The following is an 18,427-nucleotide window of genomic DNA, read 5'->3' as shown; positions in this document are numbered from 1 at the left end:
AAACTGGAACCAAACCAAAACAGAGTCTCTACCCTGGCTCAGTGAGGATGATATAAAAAAGATGGCACTTCTCTCCAGAGGCACAGTGTTGAGTAAAGCCAGGCTTCTGGGCCATGGACAAGTCCTTCAGGTTAGATTTGGTGAGAAAAAAGACATATTTGTCCCTACAGGGGACAATCGTATTACAGGCTGTGAGACAGGAAGTTGTGCACTCATAAAACGTCCCAATGACTGGTTCGAAGTGTTTGCCTTTCACCTGGACAGAGTTCTGGGTCTAAACCGGAGCTTGCCCGCAGTGTTGAGAACTTTCCACAGTGAGATTCTACCTTACAAATACACCAATGGGTCTCCTAGACCAGTGATCTGGTGGGATCCCAGCATAAAACATCTGTCAGATGCTGAGAATGACCAGAACTCTTTCTCACTTACTTGGACACAGTATCAGACTCTACTTCAGAGCAGGTGTGGTACTCGGGTGCCACTTAACTTTACAAGCTGTTTGGGAGTTCATCATTCAGAGTGGGGGCGGCTAGCCTTGTTTGACTTCTTGCTTCAGGTAAGAGGCACTATTAAAATTACTATTTGTTTTCCACAAACATTTGAGTTTAATGTGTTATTATACATTTATTGCGAGTAAATTGCATAAATACTGTAGGCCTATATTGCAAATAACAAAAACCAAGAAGTATTATTATCTTATAACCTACGACTTCAACCCACTGTCCTGCATAGATTAGCTTTAACCCTGAAACCAGTGAAAACCAGTAAGACAGTGGGTCCCCCAAAGCAGTGTGGAAGACCTAGATCTTATAACATAAAAAAGACTGGGATATCTAGACCAGGGGTGTCAAACTCAATTCCTGGAGATCCAGATCCCTGCAGAGTTTTGTTCCAACCCTGCTCCAACACACAAACCATGTAGTTTTCAAATAAGCTTAAATGACTTGATTAGTTGGATCAGGTAAGTTTAATTAGTGTTGAATCTAATCTCTGCTGGGATCCAGCCCTCCAGTAATTGAGTTTCACACCCCTGATCTAGACCATAAAATAGAAATTATTCTAACTTACATTTAAAAGGTTACTAGGTTATATGACTCTAGTTTATATGCATTTAAATTATGTATTTGACCACTATGGTTAGAAACTCTTGTATGAGTCACAAAATGTATGTGTTGCCAAGTACAAAATTACCTACCTGCCAAGCATGGCATTTAAAATAATTAATGTTTTCCATTTTAGCATTGGCATTTTCCTGTAAAAAAAAAAATTATAAAAAATATATATAAAATAAAAGTTTTACTCTCTTAGGGCCCTATCTTGCACCCAGCGCAATTGACTTTGTACACCGACGCATGTGTCATTCCTATTTTGCACCCGCGCAAAGCGCGTTTTTCCCTCCACAGAAGCACGTCGCTAAACTAGTGAATGAACTTGCGCTCCCTGGACGGTTCAGCGCAAAAAAGGAGGCGTGTTCCGGCGCAAACGATCCCTGGTGCTATTTTGCTGTTCCATTAAACAATTGCGCCACTGACCAGAAAAAACCTAGTCTAAAGTCAGTGGCGCGCTGCGCGTTGTTCATTATGCTATTTTAAGGGCGCAAGCTTGACCATAATGTATAGCGTGCACAACGCGCATACACTTTGCTCATGTAATCTACACAGATGCAACAGTTATTTTTGCAAATCATAAATTGTTACACTAAAAAAATATGAACACATGAGATGACGGAAATCATTGTGAAATCTTGCTTACAAATTATTAAGGCTAATTGTAGTAATTAAGGATCAGACCTGTTTGCCCGATAGTGGCAAGACATATATGTATATAAGGACATCTGACAAATTTGTTTGTCCGTCAAGAACCAGGAAAAAAAAAATCGATGAAACAATTGAGGCTATTTCCTCCCACGCCTGTTTAACCGACGCTATTTTGGGTGGGTTTCTCCCATCCCCATACAACACAACTTCTCTGTCTTTCACTGCTCTTACAAGAACATCAGTCTCCTCGGCTGTGAACCGCTCCTGGCGTGCGCCTGGTAAATACGCCATAATAATAGCAATCCATAATGGAACTTGCGCACCTGCTTTTAAAGGGAATGTTGGATGACGCTCTGATTGGTTTATTTCACGTTACGCCCAAACCACACCTATGAATAATGAAGCTACTTCAGACCAACCCATTTTAGATTTGCGCCGGGCGCAAGAGCCATTTATCCCGCCGGGAAAATAGCAACAGCGCCGAGACCCGCCCACAAAGTTACTTGCGCTTTGCGCTTTGACACTTGCGTTTCAGATCGTTAAAATAGGGCCCTTAAATGTAAATTGAGTAGTTTTAACATTTTGGGATTCAAACTTTTGCCCTGTCTGTCATTGGTTAGACCAACTTTATGTCCTGCATTAAACTCAAAACATTGATTGAGCCAAGATAATTGTGTGACATCAAGAAAGTCTTTTTAATTAAAACAATACAATCACTGGTGTGAGTTTGTGACCTATAAAATTACTCAATTGTTTAAAACAATGATTGTAATTAATAACCAGGCAGTTAATACTCAGCTTGAATCATAGGCAGGGTTGATTTAGCTTAATTTTCTCCTCACATTCTATGATAAACAAGCATGTTATCAATCTATTTTCGTTCTTTCGTTTTTTTGGTTTTGGTTTGGTTTAAGCTGCCATCAACCCATCACAGATTTTGCAGGAAACAGTTCATTCCTAGGAGAAAGTGTTATCGATGTGTCTTTATGTGTCGCTACGACTAACTACTAATATAACTAAAAGGATATTGACCAGTTGAACAAAGATAAAGTAAACAAACTCTAACCTTTGTAGTTGGTTCAGATTTGACAAACTAGAGAAATCCAACATGGTTTAAGTCTGGACAATATGCACCAAAAGTGTGATATCTGCAGCAAACAGTCACACATGAAACATCGAGAAAGTCTGTCTGATTCACTTCTCAGGGCAGAGCCACCATAGTTCACATCTCTTTTGAAGATTAAGATCTTTAATGAAAATTAAAACATATTTACAAGATAATAAGAAACATCACTGCTAAAAGTTTGACAAGTGAATTAGCAGAATTTATTTAGTAAGTTATCTTTAACAATAAACTAAAGCATGTAATCATAAATTATTGTTAAAGCTTTATATCATTTAAAGAGCCACACAGATGGGAAATCAAAAATTACCTGTATTACAGTGTATGATGTAGCTGTCCATCAGTGTAAACAATGTGCAAAGTAATTAAACCAAAAAGTACACGATTTATAAAGTTATTGGCTTCTAAAGTAAGGAGTCGACTCTGAATCGCTGAAACGATTCGTTATAGATTTCAAATCTTTTGCCTATCTCTATGTACGTCAATCAATCAATCAATCACCTTTATTTATATAGTGCTTTAAACAAAATACATTGCGTCAAAGCACTTAACAACATTCATTTGGAAAACAGTGTTTCAATAATGCAAAATGATAGTTAAAGGCAGTTCATCATTGAATTCAGTGATGTCATCTCTGTTCAGTTGAAATAGTGTCTCTTTTTATTTGCAATCAAGTAAACGATATCGCTGTAGATGAAGTGACCCCAACTAAGCAAGCCAGAGGCGACAGCGGCAAGGAACCGAAACTCCATCGGTGACAGAATGGAGAAAAAAACCTTGGGAGAAACCAGGCTCAGTTGGGGGGTCAGTTCTCCTCTGACCAGACGAAAACCACTAGTTCAATTCCAGGCTGCAGCAAAGTCAGATTGTGCAGAAGAATCATCTGTTTCCTGTGGTCTTGTCCTGGTGCTCCTCTGAGACAAGGTCTTTACAGGGGATCTGTGTCTGGGGCTCTAGTTTTCCTGGTCTCCGCTGTCTGTCAGGGCAGTAGGAACACTTTGCATAATAATCTCCGCCTACCGTCCTGGGAGAAACAAAACTACTCTGACCTGCCCCACCCCCCAGACAGACGCTCTCGTTGGTGTGAGAGCATCATGTCGAGGAGACAGTGTGTTTTTAATTGTAAAGGCAAGTTTGTTTTATTTTCACTGCCAAAGAATGAAGATCAGAAGAACCAATGGCAAAAATTCATTTTTACCACGATACCAGAACAGTACAACAAATCCCTTTTGTTGTGTTGACAACATTTCACTGATGACTGCTTTTCTAATCTCGGTGAGTACAAGGCGGGATTTTCAAAGTGTTTGGCCATAAAAGAGGGTTCATTACCAACTTTATTTAGACCAACAAGCATCTCCGAATCACAACGCGAAATATGATTATGATGTTATGTGTTTGTTTTCTCCCGAGCGTCTTATCAGTATATGTGCTGTCTGCAGCCTTTGTCTGAGCTGCTGATCTTCATTTACAAACACGTCATTAAAATGAAGTGTAACAAGTGCTGCTAACAGATATTCTGTGATAAAGTAATCCATAAGGAAACAACGCGATGTCCGTTTTTCACGACTCCCTTCATTATATCTAATGTGACCACGCCCCCGCGCTGAACGCGCTATTCAGATTCAAACTGTAGCGCGTGGCTTGAATACACCCACACAGAAGAAAAAGCAGCTAGACTGTTCAAGTTTTTTATTTTACTGTTTGCTTCGCGATGAGAGGAATAAGACATAATTCACCCCCAAAAGATGCTAACGCATTGTTTACCATGAAGTTGTGTGCGGAACAACCAATCAAAACTGACAGTGTCAGTTTCAAAATGTCAGTTGACCAATCAGAACACAGTATGCTACCGAAAGGCGGGGTTTAAGGAAACTGAATCTTTTGAACAGCTTCGCGCGAACCGTTTGGGGATCTCTGAGAATTGAGGTAATTTTAAAAGGATATTTTGACAAAATGACAATGTTTTTTAAACTTGGATGGATTTAAACCTATTGTACAGGACTTGTAAACAGTGATAGGAAGCTTATAATTTTCATCTTACTGGCTCTTTAAAGTGTTTATATGCAAATATTGAAATGAACTGAAAGTAAAATTTCATACTAATGTAGAATAAATGTTTTGAGTTTGCTTAAGATAAACTCAGAATTACCCAAAATTAATTTATTAAATTAGGTAAGAAGAAAGCAATTTAACATGAAAAATATAATATTCACCTTTAAGCAGATTCATTAAGTCTGCTTTTGTTTTTTATTTGTTTTGCTTTTTTCTTTCCTCTCTCAACTTCTTTCTCATGATAGCGCTCCTAATGATTTTTTTGTTTTTTTAAATGCAATCACATGACCTAGTTTACGTACTTGTTTAAAACAATGATTGTAATTGATAACTAGTTAATACCCAGCTTGAATTAGAGGCTGATTTATATTAAAGAAGAACTGCATATAATTAAATGTTTGCATTTGACATGTAAATAATGGAACCGTGATTTAGCTTAGTTTAATTATCTCCTCACAACCTACTATTAGCAACCACGTTATCAGTCTTTTTTTTTCTGTTTGTTTTATTTATTTATTTATTTATTTTTCTGTGATTCTAGGGTTTTGTAAGCTATAAACCAATCACAGATTTGGCAGAAAACTGGTAATTTTATAAAAGGGTTAAACATTTACAGAGATTTAGCCTTTATTGAAAATAATATTAAATGCTAAATATTAAATGCTGAATAAGTCTTTGTCAAGCTCAGTAGTTCATTGTGTATTTATTAGAGCAGTCAATCAATAAAAAAAAAAAAAAAAAACTAATTATTCACACATTGTTTTCTGAAATAAATTGTGATTAATCGTGATTAACCCCATTGAAGGTTTTTTGTTTGTTTGTTTGTTTGTTTGTTTTTTTATGTTTTTTGGAATATTTTTCTTTATGAATGACATGAACAGTGGGGGTTCTAGCTTGTATATGGTGCCCTGGGCGAACCACCCCATCTGCCACCTCTAAATGAAAAGAATTTTACACAAATTTAGATATTTTATATAAATGTGTATATATATATATATATATATATATATATATATATATATATATATATATGTTTAGATTATTACAATTCATACAAATAAATAAACAATACAAAACATCCCTCTGAAATAATAATAATAATAATAATAATAATAATAATAATAATAATAATAATAATAATAATAAAGCGAGTGTGTTACACTTGTTTTTGTTTTTATGTTATGTTGTTGTTTTTTAACACATTATGTTACAGTATCACATTTTACTGTCTGATTATGTAAGCTAGTTGGACAGAAAAATTATAGCTGTTCTCTATATATGTAATAAAAAGAAGCAACATAGTAGCACTACATTATATGTTAGCCTATTTAGCTATAGCTGAGTGATGACTTCGTACATTTAACCTTTGCGTTTTTGTTGTTGTTGTTGTTGTTTTTAGTGCGCGTGCTTGCTGACTGAATTCTGCACTCTTGTGAATTGTCTTATCATGATGGGCATTGGGCATAGGGCAGTCAGGGGCCTCATCCACTCATTATTTTTGAGGATGAGAATTTGCCGGAAAGATGTATTCAATCAGCAAGTGATTGAAGAAAACACTGTATTTTAGCAATGACTCATCTGAACACCTCTGATTAGTCATTGCATTTATAAGCTCAACAGCATCGTGTTTGATTGTTATAATGCACAGTGCTGTAAAAACACGTCTGTATCTGGTTCAGCGCCAGCCAGTGAATGCAGATTGAATTTAACTGCTGATGATATGATGCACTGAATGTTATATTCATGCCGGTGTGATTGTATAAAATATATAAAATATTAATCGGTTATTTTTGTCTTTTGGAGGCTGCATTCAAAATCTACTTTGAATTGGAAAGACACATAACAAATAGGCTACAGAATTTTGAGGCCAGTGTTTTCTTTTAATTGCCAGCGTTAACACTTGACAGCACTAGTATGTATATAATTAAATAATAATTTCTTAGAAAAACACTCTTAGACAGGTTAAATATGATGTGGGCAAAGTAGCACAGTAACAAGAGTGCCCACTGAGAGTTTCATTCACTGTGAATGATTATATCTCTAATTCTGAAGAGCACATTAGAATTGTGAGTCAGTTTCGCCTCATTAGCAAGTTTGGAAGATATATTTTTCACTTTCTTCTTTTCTTCCTCTTTACTTTTTGCTCCCCATACTGTAGCTCCACTGTTTTTTTTTTTTGTTTTTTTTTCAAGAATCACAGTTGTCATGGTGATACGTAATTAAAATTGTGAAAATAGGTAACATGTTGAACATAGGTAATTCCAAGAATCCTTTCTAATCCTTTCTAACAGGTTAAAATTGACAGGGTGAAACTTCCTTTGTAGTTTTATGATTTTAGTATCAAACAACACACTGAAATCGAATCTTGGCAGTTGCATTAAATGCTGCTCTTGACATGTACTGTAACTCCTTGTTGTAATAGTTTGCTGAATATTTTAAAGAAACAGTTCACCCAAAAAATTTAATCAGAAGAGACTTTAAATAAAAATAAAAATAGCATTACATCACTTCCTCACCAGTGCATTGAATGTGTGCCGTCAGAATGAGTCCGAACAGCTGATAAAAGCATTACAATAATCCACAAAACTCCTATCAGTTAATGTCTTGTGAAGTGAAAAGATACATGTTTCTAAAGCTACATGCCAGCTCACCAAGGTTTAACAAATTAGAATTTCTGAGTAAACTATTTATTTAAATTGCTTTTACTGCTTGGGAGCTCTCCTTGGCATTTGTTTAACTAATTTTGTGTGATGAGCATCTCTTTAACACAGAATATTTATCCATTTTTAAGAGGGCCATTTTACATATAATTTACAGCACTGCAAAACTTCAACCACCTTCCTTCTTTATTAAAAACTAGACCAAATCAAGTGTAAAAATAATTATAATAATAATAATTCGATGGCAGACATATTGTAGACATATTTCTGATGTTGCGTGCCCAACAATATGTAATTGCAAGTGCTCATGAATGTGCTTCATGAATTTCTGGAAATAATCAATGTGTGTAAAATCTGTGTACTGTGGAAAAGTGGGAGGATGAATGGTTCATGAATAAAACATTAGATCTTTGAAAAGTCAATATCTGTAACATGGCCAACAGCTAATACCTTTGTACTGATCTGGTGAAATCGCTGACTGGGACCCTTGAACACTTGTTCCTCTCTATTCATTTAGCATCTCTGATGGAACTGATGTGAAAGCTCACACCCTTAAGCACAGAACAGTGTGAAGGACACACTCACTGTCACCATGGGAAACACAAGTCCTTCTGTGTGGCGCTCTGAAATGTAGATCAGTGGTCCTCAACTGGTGGGCCACATGTCTGGCCAGATAGCAGGAAATAACCACAGACCACAGATGGCAGGAAATAAGATAATGCAGATAAATCAATGCAACCAACCATATAATCAAGCAGAATTATAAGACAGCAAGTTAAATATGCCAAACAGCATTTGGTATGGGGAAAAAGGCCCTTTTTTTGTTGATGATGTCCAAACCAATAAATTTCATATTGGATTCATTTTTAAAATGCAAATGTGCATTTACCTGTATAAAACCACTTGGTTTGGAAGTGACCCGAGTAAGTGATGCTTCATACACTATTGACAATAGATGTGGACCTACTTTGCCAGTGAAATCTCACTAAAGTTTCCCTAATGTGGCTGTGCCTTTATATTATAGTTAGATAGTTCAGCTTCCTGTTGGTCAACGTAGCTTATTCACATGACCAAAAATAGTAATTAGTAACAAACAATAGTAAATGCTACCGCACTTTTAAGAACTTCTTAATAGTCCATTACTTTTTTAGGCATAGGAATCATAGTTTGATTTAAATTAACCACTGTTCATAGAGTGCTGTATCCAAGCATGTTAACATAAAGTTAAAAAATTATTTAGTTTGTTGAGATTATTGGTGGGTTTTTGTTAAATTTGAGCCCAAATCATCACAATTAAAAGAACCAAAGACTTAAACTGCTTCAGTCTGTGTGCAATGAATTTATTTAATATAGAAGTTTCACAATTTGAGTTGAATTACTGAAATGAACATTGATATTAAAATTTATTTATTTCATTTTGAGATGCACCTGTAATAATATACACTGTACATTACGATTGCATCCTGTTAATGTACAACAAAACTGAGGTGCAAACATCTGCCACTACATAGACTATATCCTATTATTATATCTAATGACAATTATATCTAATGACAATTTACACTTATTGCATAGAAAAGACATAGTGTAAATATAATTTATTGCTATTTTTACTTGTTTTAAATGGTGCATCTCTAAAATACTTTCAAAACCACGAAACAAGGCAATAGCAAAAAAAAAAAAAAAAAAAAACTTAAGTAGTCCTAAGTGGAAACAGCTCTGCAGGCAATTAGTTCCTAGCATGGGGTGTTATGGGAGATGTAGTCCATGAAACAATAGTACAGGTAAATTATAGAGTGCCCTTTAGAGCACATACAGTAGGCACTCCGGTAGGAGATTGTGACACTATCACATTTAAAAAGTTTTACACAAATTGTTTTAACGGCAGGTCAAGTGCTGCTGTCATTAAAGAAAATTCTATTTTATTTATTTATTCATTTTACTCAAGTTATTTTACTGAATATTAAAATATAATGTGTAATTAATATATTTGTGTTTAATAAAATGCTAAAAATTACCGTCTACCAGTATGTATAAGGGCACCGCATAAACCCAACATAACTCAAACCAGTGGCAGATTGCATTAGTTTCTGAACAAAAGGTCAGATTAATCAGAATATTCAGGGGCTGTGACATGGAAATGTCTTCAACAGAAATGCTCTGTGGCATTCACCATGGTTCACTACTGGGCTAGAGCATTATGTAAGCGAGCCCTAAGGTTATCACAGTGCTGGCTGTGTGAGGAAAGAGAGCACAGATTTGAGTGCGATGTGTGGCAAGAACACAATGTGTGTCACTGCCAACTGACAGCAGCTGTCACAGACACTGAGCTGATGTAAAAAATATTAGTATTTTTAGTATTATATCAGTATGCAGACAAGTGACATAAACATCTTGTAGCTATGTTTAACACATTTATATATCCCATGAAACACAACAGATGTTTAGAAGAATGTCCAAGGAGCTCTTTTCCATACAAAAACTAATGGTCATTTACACTTTAAAGGTCGAAAATAAATAGATAAATTATTTATTTATTAAAATATGTGACATTGAGAAATCTAAGTGTTAGCATAGAGTATGTGGTTGAAAATGTGAGTGTTCTGAATTTAGTTTTGTGTGATGAACAGACTGAAACATAAGCTGTTATTGATATTGAATCTTCCTTTCTATGCCAGTTCTCAAATCTCTTTTGCCCTTGCATCATGTCAGGTTTAACACAAATAAGACAAGCACCATAGAATTTAAAAATTAAATAATGACAAAATGATGATGGCCTTTATCACCCATCATATCCATTTACAGTGGATCTCTGTTGTTCTAAATTCAGACGCGGTTCACTTTACAGTGTGAAATATAGCAATGGTGTGTCAGTATGGCCTGTGGGGTTTGAGAGGTAGGGAAGGTGTTCTATCTAAGAATGAGCTGTTAAAACACTTACCATACCACAGGGTCACATCTCACCTTAACTTCTCACCAACAGTCTTCTTCTTCTCACCAACAGTCCCAGCACACATAGGAACCAAATGTGTTAAATGTTCTTGTTAGAGGAGTAATGCAGTTAAATGTTACGAGAAAAATTCAACCACCGTATTTTCGCTGGACTCTCTCTGCTTTGAAAGTTTAGTCACTTATTGCCTTCATAAATGAAAAATTTGTTTGAAAACTGTTCATACAGTAAGGTTAGTAAGTAACCCTGAGTACTCAAGTTGTGTAATATTTTACACTGTAAACTGCATTCATATTCTTATTTACATATTCATGAGGTTGATAACAATGATTAGACATTTTGTACGAGAAATATATAACACTATGTAATATTGCTGGTATGAAACATGCAAGGATGATGGCATGGAGAACCCACTTGCAGTTTATTTTCAATGACTATGGGGTTGACTAGAAAATAATGACATGTGACATCTTAATATACTTAAATACATGACAAAGTAACAAACACAAGGGCTTAAAAACAAGACTTTATGGTAATCACATGATGTAAACAACCAATGAAGAAACTGAATTGCTAAACAAAATGAACATGATCCAATGAGAGAACAGAATTGATAATGAGACAGCAAGACAATGAACCAGAGAAAACATGACATGAGCAACAAGAAGGAATAGGATGTCACATGACATAAAAACAGAATAAACATAACTGAAACCAAAGTAGAAGACCTGCAATAAAAACAAAAGAAAATCATATAGCATGAACAAATACAAGCTGCATTTCAAACTAACCCCTGTTCAAAATAATGTGAAGCATGACTTTACCCAGGTTTAAATCGTAAGTGGTTTTAATTTTTTTGAAAGCTTATTTGTCAATGTCTATTGACATATGAAATCGTATTTTTTTTTATTGTATTTTTTTTTTTTTTACATGTGATTAATTTGTTGTTTTCCCCAGGTGAATGACAGACTAGACCGGTCTTGCTGTGGTTTCAAACCAGACCCATCAGAACTCTGTGTAGAAAACCTTCTGCATGTCAAATGTGGAAACCCAAAGGACTTAAATTTGGTGCACATCTTGGTAAAGGAAATATTGGTGATATTTGTCACATCTTCCAATAAAAAAATGTCAATACACAACATCCTCATTCAAGTCCGCCCTTATAGTCCATCTCACATTACCTCCCAGTTGTAGAGTAAAGGGTCTCATATTTTATATAACTAAAATGGTAATATATATATATATATATATATATATATATATATATATATATATATATATATATATATATATATATATATATATATATATATATATATATATATATAAACATCAAGGGCACAAGATCCAGTGCACTTGTAATTATTTGTATTTTTACATAACTTCTTGAAAATCCATTATAGCAATACAGTGGAATACAATGAATAACAAAATGTTGAGCATATGAAACCTGTAAGACCCATAATGATAAATATGGTATGGGATGAACCCTTTTTTTATCTGTTTAAAATGTTTAAATCTGACGTTGCAGTGTTCTTTGCTCTATTATGTAGATGTTTCTATTTATTTAGGTATTAGCGTCTGTTAAATTATATATATATATATATATATATATATATATATATATATATATATATATATATATATATATATATGTATATATATATATGTATATATATATATATATATATATATATATATATATATATATATATATATATATATATATATATATATATATATATATATATATATATATATATATATATATATAAGTTTTATTTAAAAAAGTTTTACTTCAGATTTCGCAAGTATCCTTAAAATTTTCAATACACTATTTGACTTTGAAGAGAGTAAACATGCATAAATAATGACACTATGGCATCAGTGTAACTTGAAGCAATTGCCTTTTTCATCAAGTTGTACTTACTGATAATGACAAGGTCACATAGCTGGAAAGTATTCGTTTTCTACCAGGAGAGTGTAGAGATTTTTTTCCCCTTTAACTCGGCTTCCCAGTATCAAAAGCAATAACTTTCCAACAGCTCTCAAGATCTACGTGAGGTTTGAGATCACTCTCAAACTGTGAGTTAGATACCCAACTAAACTAAGTGAGGCAGCTAAAATAAGTCAAGACAATCCGTTTCCATGGGAGCCTTTAGATTAGTTCTTTAGTCAATATCTGATAGTGTTAATGGAGCTGGTTAAATGGAGCTCCAGTGTAGATCTAGTTTAGGTTTTTGGACCCTCTCTGCAAAAGTCATCTGTTTTAATATTGCTTGCTCACAAAATCATGCCACAATTTCAGAAATGTCTCCCTGTTGCTTAGAAAAACATACAGAGCCCACTGCAGCTAGTATAATTCATACAAACGGTCTCTTTTGTTAACCCTAACCCTGATATTAAACATGCATGCGAACTGAAAAAACAAAACAAAAACAAAAAACATTGTATTTATGTTATTAAATGCAATTCTAATATTTTTGAGGTGTGACTTAAAGGGTTAGTTCACCCAGAAATTAAAGTTCTTTCAGATCCTCATTTTGTTCCAACTCCATAAGGCTTTTGTTCATCTTCAAAACACAAAAAATATTTTTTAACGAAACATGAGATATTATTGTCCCTCCATTGAACATCGGACGGAACCAGAACTTTGGTGACGCTTTAAAAAGTTCATAAAGACATTGTAAATTTATATGATGGACAGATTTAATTTAGGATTTGAATCACATAAATGTTGATTAAGACTCATCACATATGGTAAGAGGAAGCTCAAATGTGCTTGCTTGACCAAAAGAACCAAGGTGTTTGAGCTTCTGAAAATTCTTATTATTGGTGGAACTAACCAATTAAATGTCCAAAAAGTTTCCAAATACATAATATAAATAAGCATGAATCTAATCAAAATAATCTCTATTATTAACCTCTATTTATAGGTTCAGAAGACAGAACCATCCAGACTGGTCTTTATTGACAATGCAGGAAGACCTCATCAACCACAGGACAACCTCAACTTCAGACTGCTTGAAGGTATTGATGAGTAAGTATTAATTTATCTAAACTTACAATATTTATACTGTCTTATACTGGCCCAGTGGTTAAAAATGTGGACTGTTAACTATTGAAAGTTTGAACTGTGACTTTTTAACACTGTGCCTTTGAATAACAGACTTGCTGACCCAAGTCCAATTGGATACAAGTGCCAACTGAATTAGAAGCAGACAAGTTATGTTTACAAATACAAATTTCAGAATAAGGATTCTGTTCTCAAGGAAATAAGACCGATCAACATACAAAACAGTTAGTGTAACAGTGTATTTGTTGATTGGCAGGTTTCCAGAGCGGGCCGTTTCAGTGCTGCAATCAGGATGTCTGGAGAGGATGCTCCTTCGCTCCCTATCTGTGGATCGGGAATTCTGGGTGAGCAGAGGAAAAGCATCCGGCCTCAAATCTATCATCCGGCACGTAGAGCAAAGAGCCAAGGCCCTCCTCCAGTATATACAAAAGAAGAAACTGCGACTCAGCAGAGATCTTTAACTCTCACATGAAGAGATTCTCTTATATTGTAAAAACAATTACTGAATTCTTAGGAGACAAAATGTTTATGGAAATATTTTGCTTTGATTTTAATCATCCTGTTTCATTTATGCAATTTTGTTCATTAAGTCTTGTTGTGTTGTGCTGTTTAGAAAGTCATGCAAACTATGCAAGACAGCTAAAATGAGAAGAGCTGGTGCGTTTTGCATGTATTTTTGAGTCGATTTCCTTAATCAGGGTTGACAATCCTTGAACTGTGATTAAGTGATACTTATAGTGTCTGAGAGAAGACACTCCAGATGGTCATTTGCAAAGCAGGACTCATGCAGAGGCCCGTCACTGTGAAGAGACTTAGACTATGTGCTAACCAGACATAATGCAATAAGATTTCAACAACAAGCAATTTGTCTTTCTATGTTGAATGTTAATGTGCTGTCGATGGCACACAGTTACAGTCAATTAGAATATATGTAATATTTCATGTACAGTTATGAGGGGTGAAATTTTGGTCTAATGATGTTTCATATAGCGGGAGGCTGATGTCGCACAGTCTGTCGCTTATTTATTTTGTGGTCACGGCTGAACTGGACAAAACCAGAATTTACATGGAAGAAATTAAGCTTTGTATGTCAAGTCTTCCTGTGGTGCTTTAAGAAAGGGTAACTGCAGCTGTAAATTCAATATGAAGCTAAGCTAACAAAGATTTCAAACTATTTTTCTTGTACAGTGTCTTTAAAACGGCGAAAACAAAAGAATTGTGGTGTACAGGCTAAATCTTTGATGAAGGCTGCTATACTAGACTAGATGCTGAGGACTATGACACTGTGGTGCGGAGTGAAACTGAGCCCTCTCCACTTAACTCCTGCTGGGCACAACTGCAAAATTTAAAATAATCGAAGACATTCAGCAGATATCAGTTCCTGAAATCAAATGAAAAGGGGCTGAAGAAGAGTTTAGAGTGGCTATATCGAGTCCATCTGTTCATGAGCTGATCTTGTCACTTCCTATAAGCCTCATACTCATCACACATTTGGAGATTAGGAGCATGCCGAGGGAGAAAAAAATAAATGATATCAGTGAAACATTAAATCTCCCTTTTATCCAGTTTAAATTCCCAAAGGTCTCGTTTACATTTTCCTAATGTGGGCCAGAGACTCCTGAATGTGTTTTGTTTCCGATTTCACTTCAAAGAACTTTGACTGCTTCTTTTAAAAACGTAGGAAGAGAGTTCTCCAAACAGATTTATTACCTCCTAGAACATAAGGCTTTTTAGCATAAATTATATTGTATATCCTTGACTAGCTGATATAATATTTAAAAACTGCAGTAAATTTTAGTGCATTGTAAGGAAATATGGGTAAAACATATAGTGGGTATTGAAAAGACTCCCCCCCCCCATTAAAAAATAAAAATCAAATTTTGTTGCTTTTCAGCCAGAAATGAAGATAGACAAGAGTTTTTGTTTCATCCATCAATATTTACTTAGTGCAACTTGTAACATCCACATGAAATATATAAATAAACATAACCCTAACATTCAAAAAAAAAAAAAAAAAAAAAAAAAAAAAACAGAATCACTGAGTTGGAGAAAGGATCACCCCCCTCCTAAATAGTGTGAACTCAAATCATGTGTAGCCAGTCAGCCCCTTAGTGGCACACAAAGGCTGCATTCCAGTACACTTTTAGACATGCACTTACCATAAAGTAGTATAATTCAAGTTTATTTTATCAAGTATACTTAAGTAAAGTTCAAGTATATCTTTAATTATACTTTATTTAGCAAGTATAAATTCTGTACAGAAGATGTGTACTAGTGCCCTTTACCATATAATAATGAAAACACGGATTCTAGGAGCACAAGTATAAGTTCAAATATATTTTGACTTTTTGTAAGTATAAGTCAAGTATACTTAAATGTCATTTTAAGTATATTTCTGAGAAGTACATGACGCCCATTTCTGAGAAGTACATAAAAAGTAAACTAAAGGCATACTTTCCTATTTTTAGTTTAAAAGAAGTATAATAATGGCAAACTTGAATAAACTTATTTTTTGTAAGGGTTAACTTCAGGTTAACCCCTCTGCCATTTTGAAGTTGTGTTCCACTGAAGTTTACATGGACATACCCTCGATCCCTCAATTCTGACAGAGGGAGTGAGTCTGCTTCATGTGCACACTTCAGGCCGCTCTGAAGACCATAATGCAACACAATAAATATATATATACAATTTTTTTTTTTTTTTTTTACTTTTCTAACAGCCCAGACATACCTATTTACATATGGAATGCTTCACCAAACAAATTTATAAGGGGAACAATGTAAACAAAAAACCAACTGAATACCTGATTCTCAGTGATCAAGGGCTTAGACGTTCCAGTTCAGCCCATCACCAGAAGTGGGCATTTATGCAATGTAATCAATGACGTACATCTGAGTTAACCTGAGAGAGGGAAGTTTGAGAGTGAAGGGCATAAAAAATGGACTGGAATGCAGACAAAGCCATTTAACTTTCAACTGTGATCAGCTGTGGTTATTTTGATTAGCTCAGCATGAAAAGATCTTTCCTGGAGCATTTCAGTCTTTAGTAGGGCAACAATCAACTATGGGTGGCCAGGCACTGTCAAAAACTCTCCAGGATAATGTTATAGACAGGCAAATGTCAGGAGATGGGAGAAAAAGAAAATTCAAAGGCTTTATCAATGCCTAGAAGAACAGTGAAGTCTTAAGAAGTGGAAAGTATTTGGTTCAGCACAGAGCTCCAAACTTGATGAAAGAGTCAGGAGGAAGCTGGTCAGAGAGGCAACCAAGAGACCAACAGCAATTCAAGTAAAGAGCCAATCCTCAGGCAAGATCACATGCAGTCACGACTGAGCTTTGCCAAAATGCACCTTGAAGAGTCTGAGGCAGAGGGGATTAAAACTGAGTTTTTTTTTTTTTTTTTTTTTTTTTGGCCTCAACATTAAACAATATGTCTACCGGAAATCCAATACAGCTCACCATACAAATTCCACATTCTTACAGTAAAGCATGAAGGTGTTAATATCCTTGTCCTTGCACACTTATCAGGACAGATGGGGCAAAATATCCTCAACTTATTGTTTTTTTTTTTTTTTACGTTTTTAAGACAAGTAAACCAGCTGCAAAGGTGGTTAAGGTGTGGTCAATATATGTGATAGGTGATAGTATAGAGGAGTTGAAGGGATGTTTCCTCTGTACAGATTGGGACATTTTTTATCAAGATGCAAATATAGATATGGTCACTGAAACAGTTACGGCATATATTTCCTTTCTTGTGGATCTAGTTATCCCCCTCAAAGAGCTATTAAGAGGTATCCAAATAACAAACCACATGTTACAGGGGGAATTAAAGATTGCATTAAAAAGAAAAAATGGCCTACAGGTTGGGGGATACAATAGCCGTGTTTCCACTGTTGAGCTTAAACCGTGTGTGCTAGTGCATGCCAGGGCCAGTCACGTTTCCACTGTCACTTCCGGGGATTGCTCGTGCCTCGTCGGGGATTCCTCGGGACCAACGGCCAGGGTTTTTTGGCCCAACAACAACCTTGGGCTAAAGCGGGGCTAGAGAGCTGTCTGGAGAGCTCAGCGCTGCAGATCATTACAGAAAGATTACAACTATAACACCAGTATTAAAGACTTTTTAAAATAAGTTGAGTTCAAAAATCACTCTTACTCAGCAGCAAGTGTTTGAAATAACGCGATGCGATGTGGATTATAATCACTAAATAAGACAGAAATATTTTATGTGATGTAAAATACTATGCATGCTAAACATGTTACCATAGTAAACATGATAAATATGACCGCTTGAAGAAATCAGATGTCAGCTTCTTATTCTCTATCACAATCGTGTATTTATTTAGTAACTTATATTATCTGTCATAAGTCTCGTCTCGAGAGTTTAGCTCCACGTAGCCTATCATAGAAAATATAATGTTTTTGTTCAGGAGCTTTTATAAAAATAGAGATATTATCATTCATTCTAAATGTGACGTACAGGCTACTGTGGCTGCAAATAAACAGAAACACACTCGACTGAACAAGCAGGCTATTTTCATAAGCGTTAAAAATAAATAAAATAGACATAACTGTATTTCTGTGTGATAAATTTTGAGTACTGATAAATTAATTCATATATCATATCAAAAGTATATCACTAAAGTATATCATTTTAAGTATATTTCTGAGAAGTACATAACGCCCATTTCTGAGAAGTACATAAAATGTAAACTAAAAGCATACTTTCCTATTTTTAGTTTAAAAGAAGTATTCTTGTATACTAAGTATAATAATGGCACACTTGAATAAACTTCCTTTTCGTAAGGGTTAC

The 18,427-nt window shown here is 35.0% G+C and overlaps 1 protein-coding gene across 1 annotated transcript; it reads left to right on the top strand.

Moving 5' to 3' along the window:
- Position 1: 1 nt before the first annotated feature.
- On the top strand, positions 2 to 14,706 carry LOC128029531 (Golgi-associated kinase 1A-like; the record flags this gene model as incomplete). Its single annotated transcript, XM_052617360.1, has 4 exons — positions 2 to 556; positions 11,500 to 11,622; positions 13,479 to 13,582; positions 13,875 to 14,706. Coding segments are annotated over 4 exons (987 nt in total), but the record flags the coding sequence as incomplete, so codon positions are not given.
- Positions 14,707 to 18,427: the final 3,721 nt, after the last annotated feature.

Source organism: Carassius gibelio, chromosome A15 (assembly GCF_023724105.1).
Source record: "Carassius gibelio isolate Cgi1373 ecotype wild population from Czech Republic chromosome A15, carGib1.2-hapl.c, whole genome shotgun sequence".
Taxonomy (NCBI): domain Eukaryota; kingdom Metazoa; phylum Chordata; class Actinopteri; order Cypriniformes; family Cyprinidae; genus Carassius; species Carassius gibelio.
The sequence above is the reverse complement of the archived record's forward strand: the minus strand, read 5'-3'. Positions and strand labels throughout refer to the sequence as shown.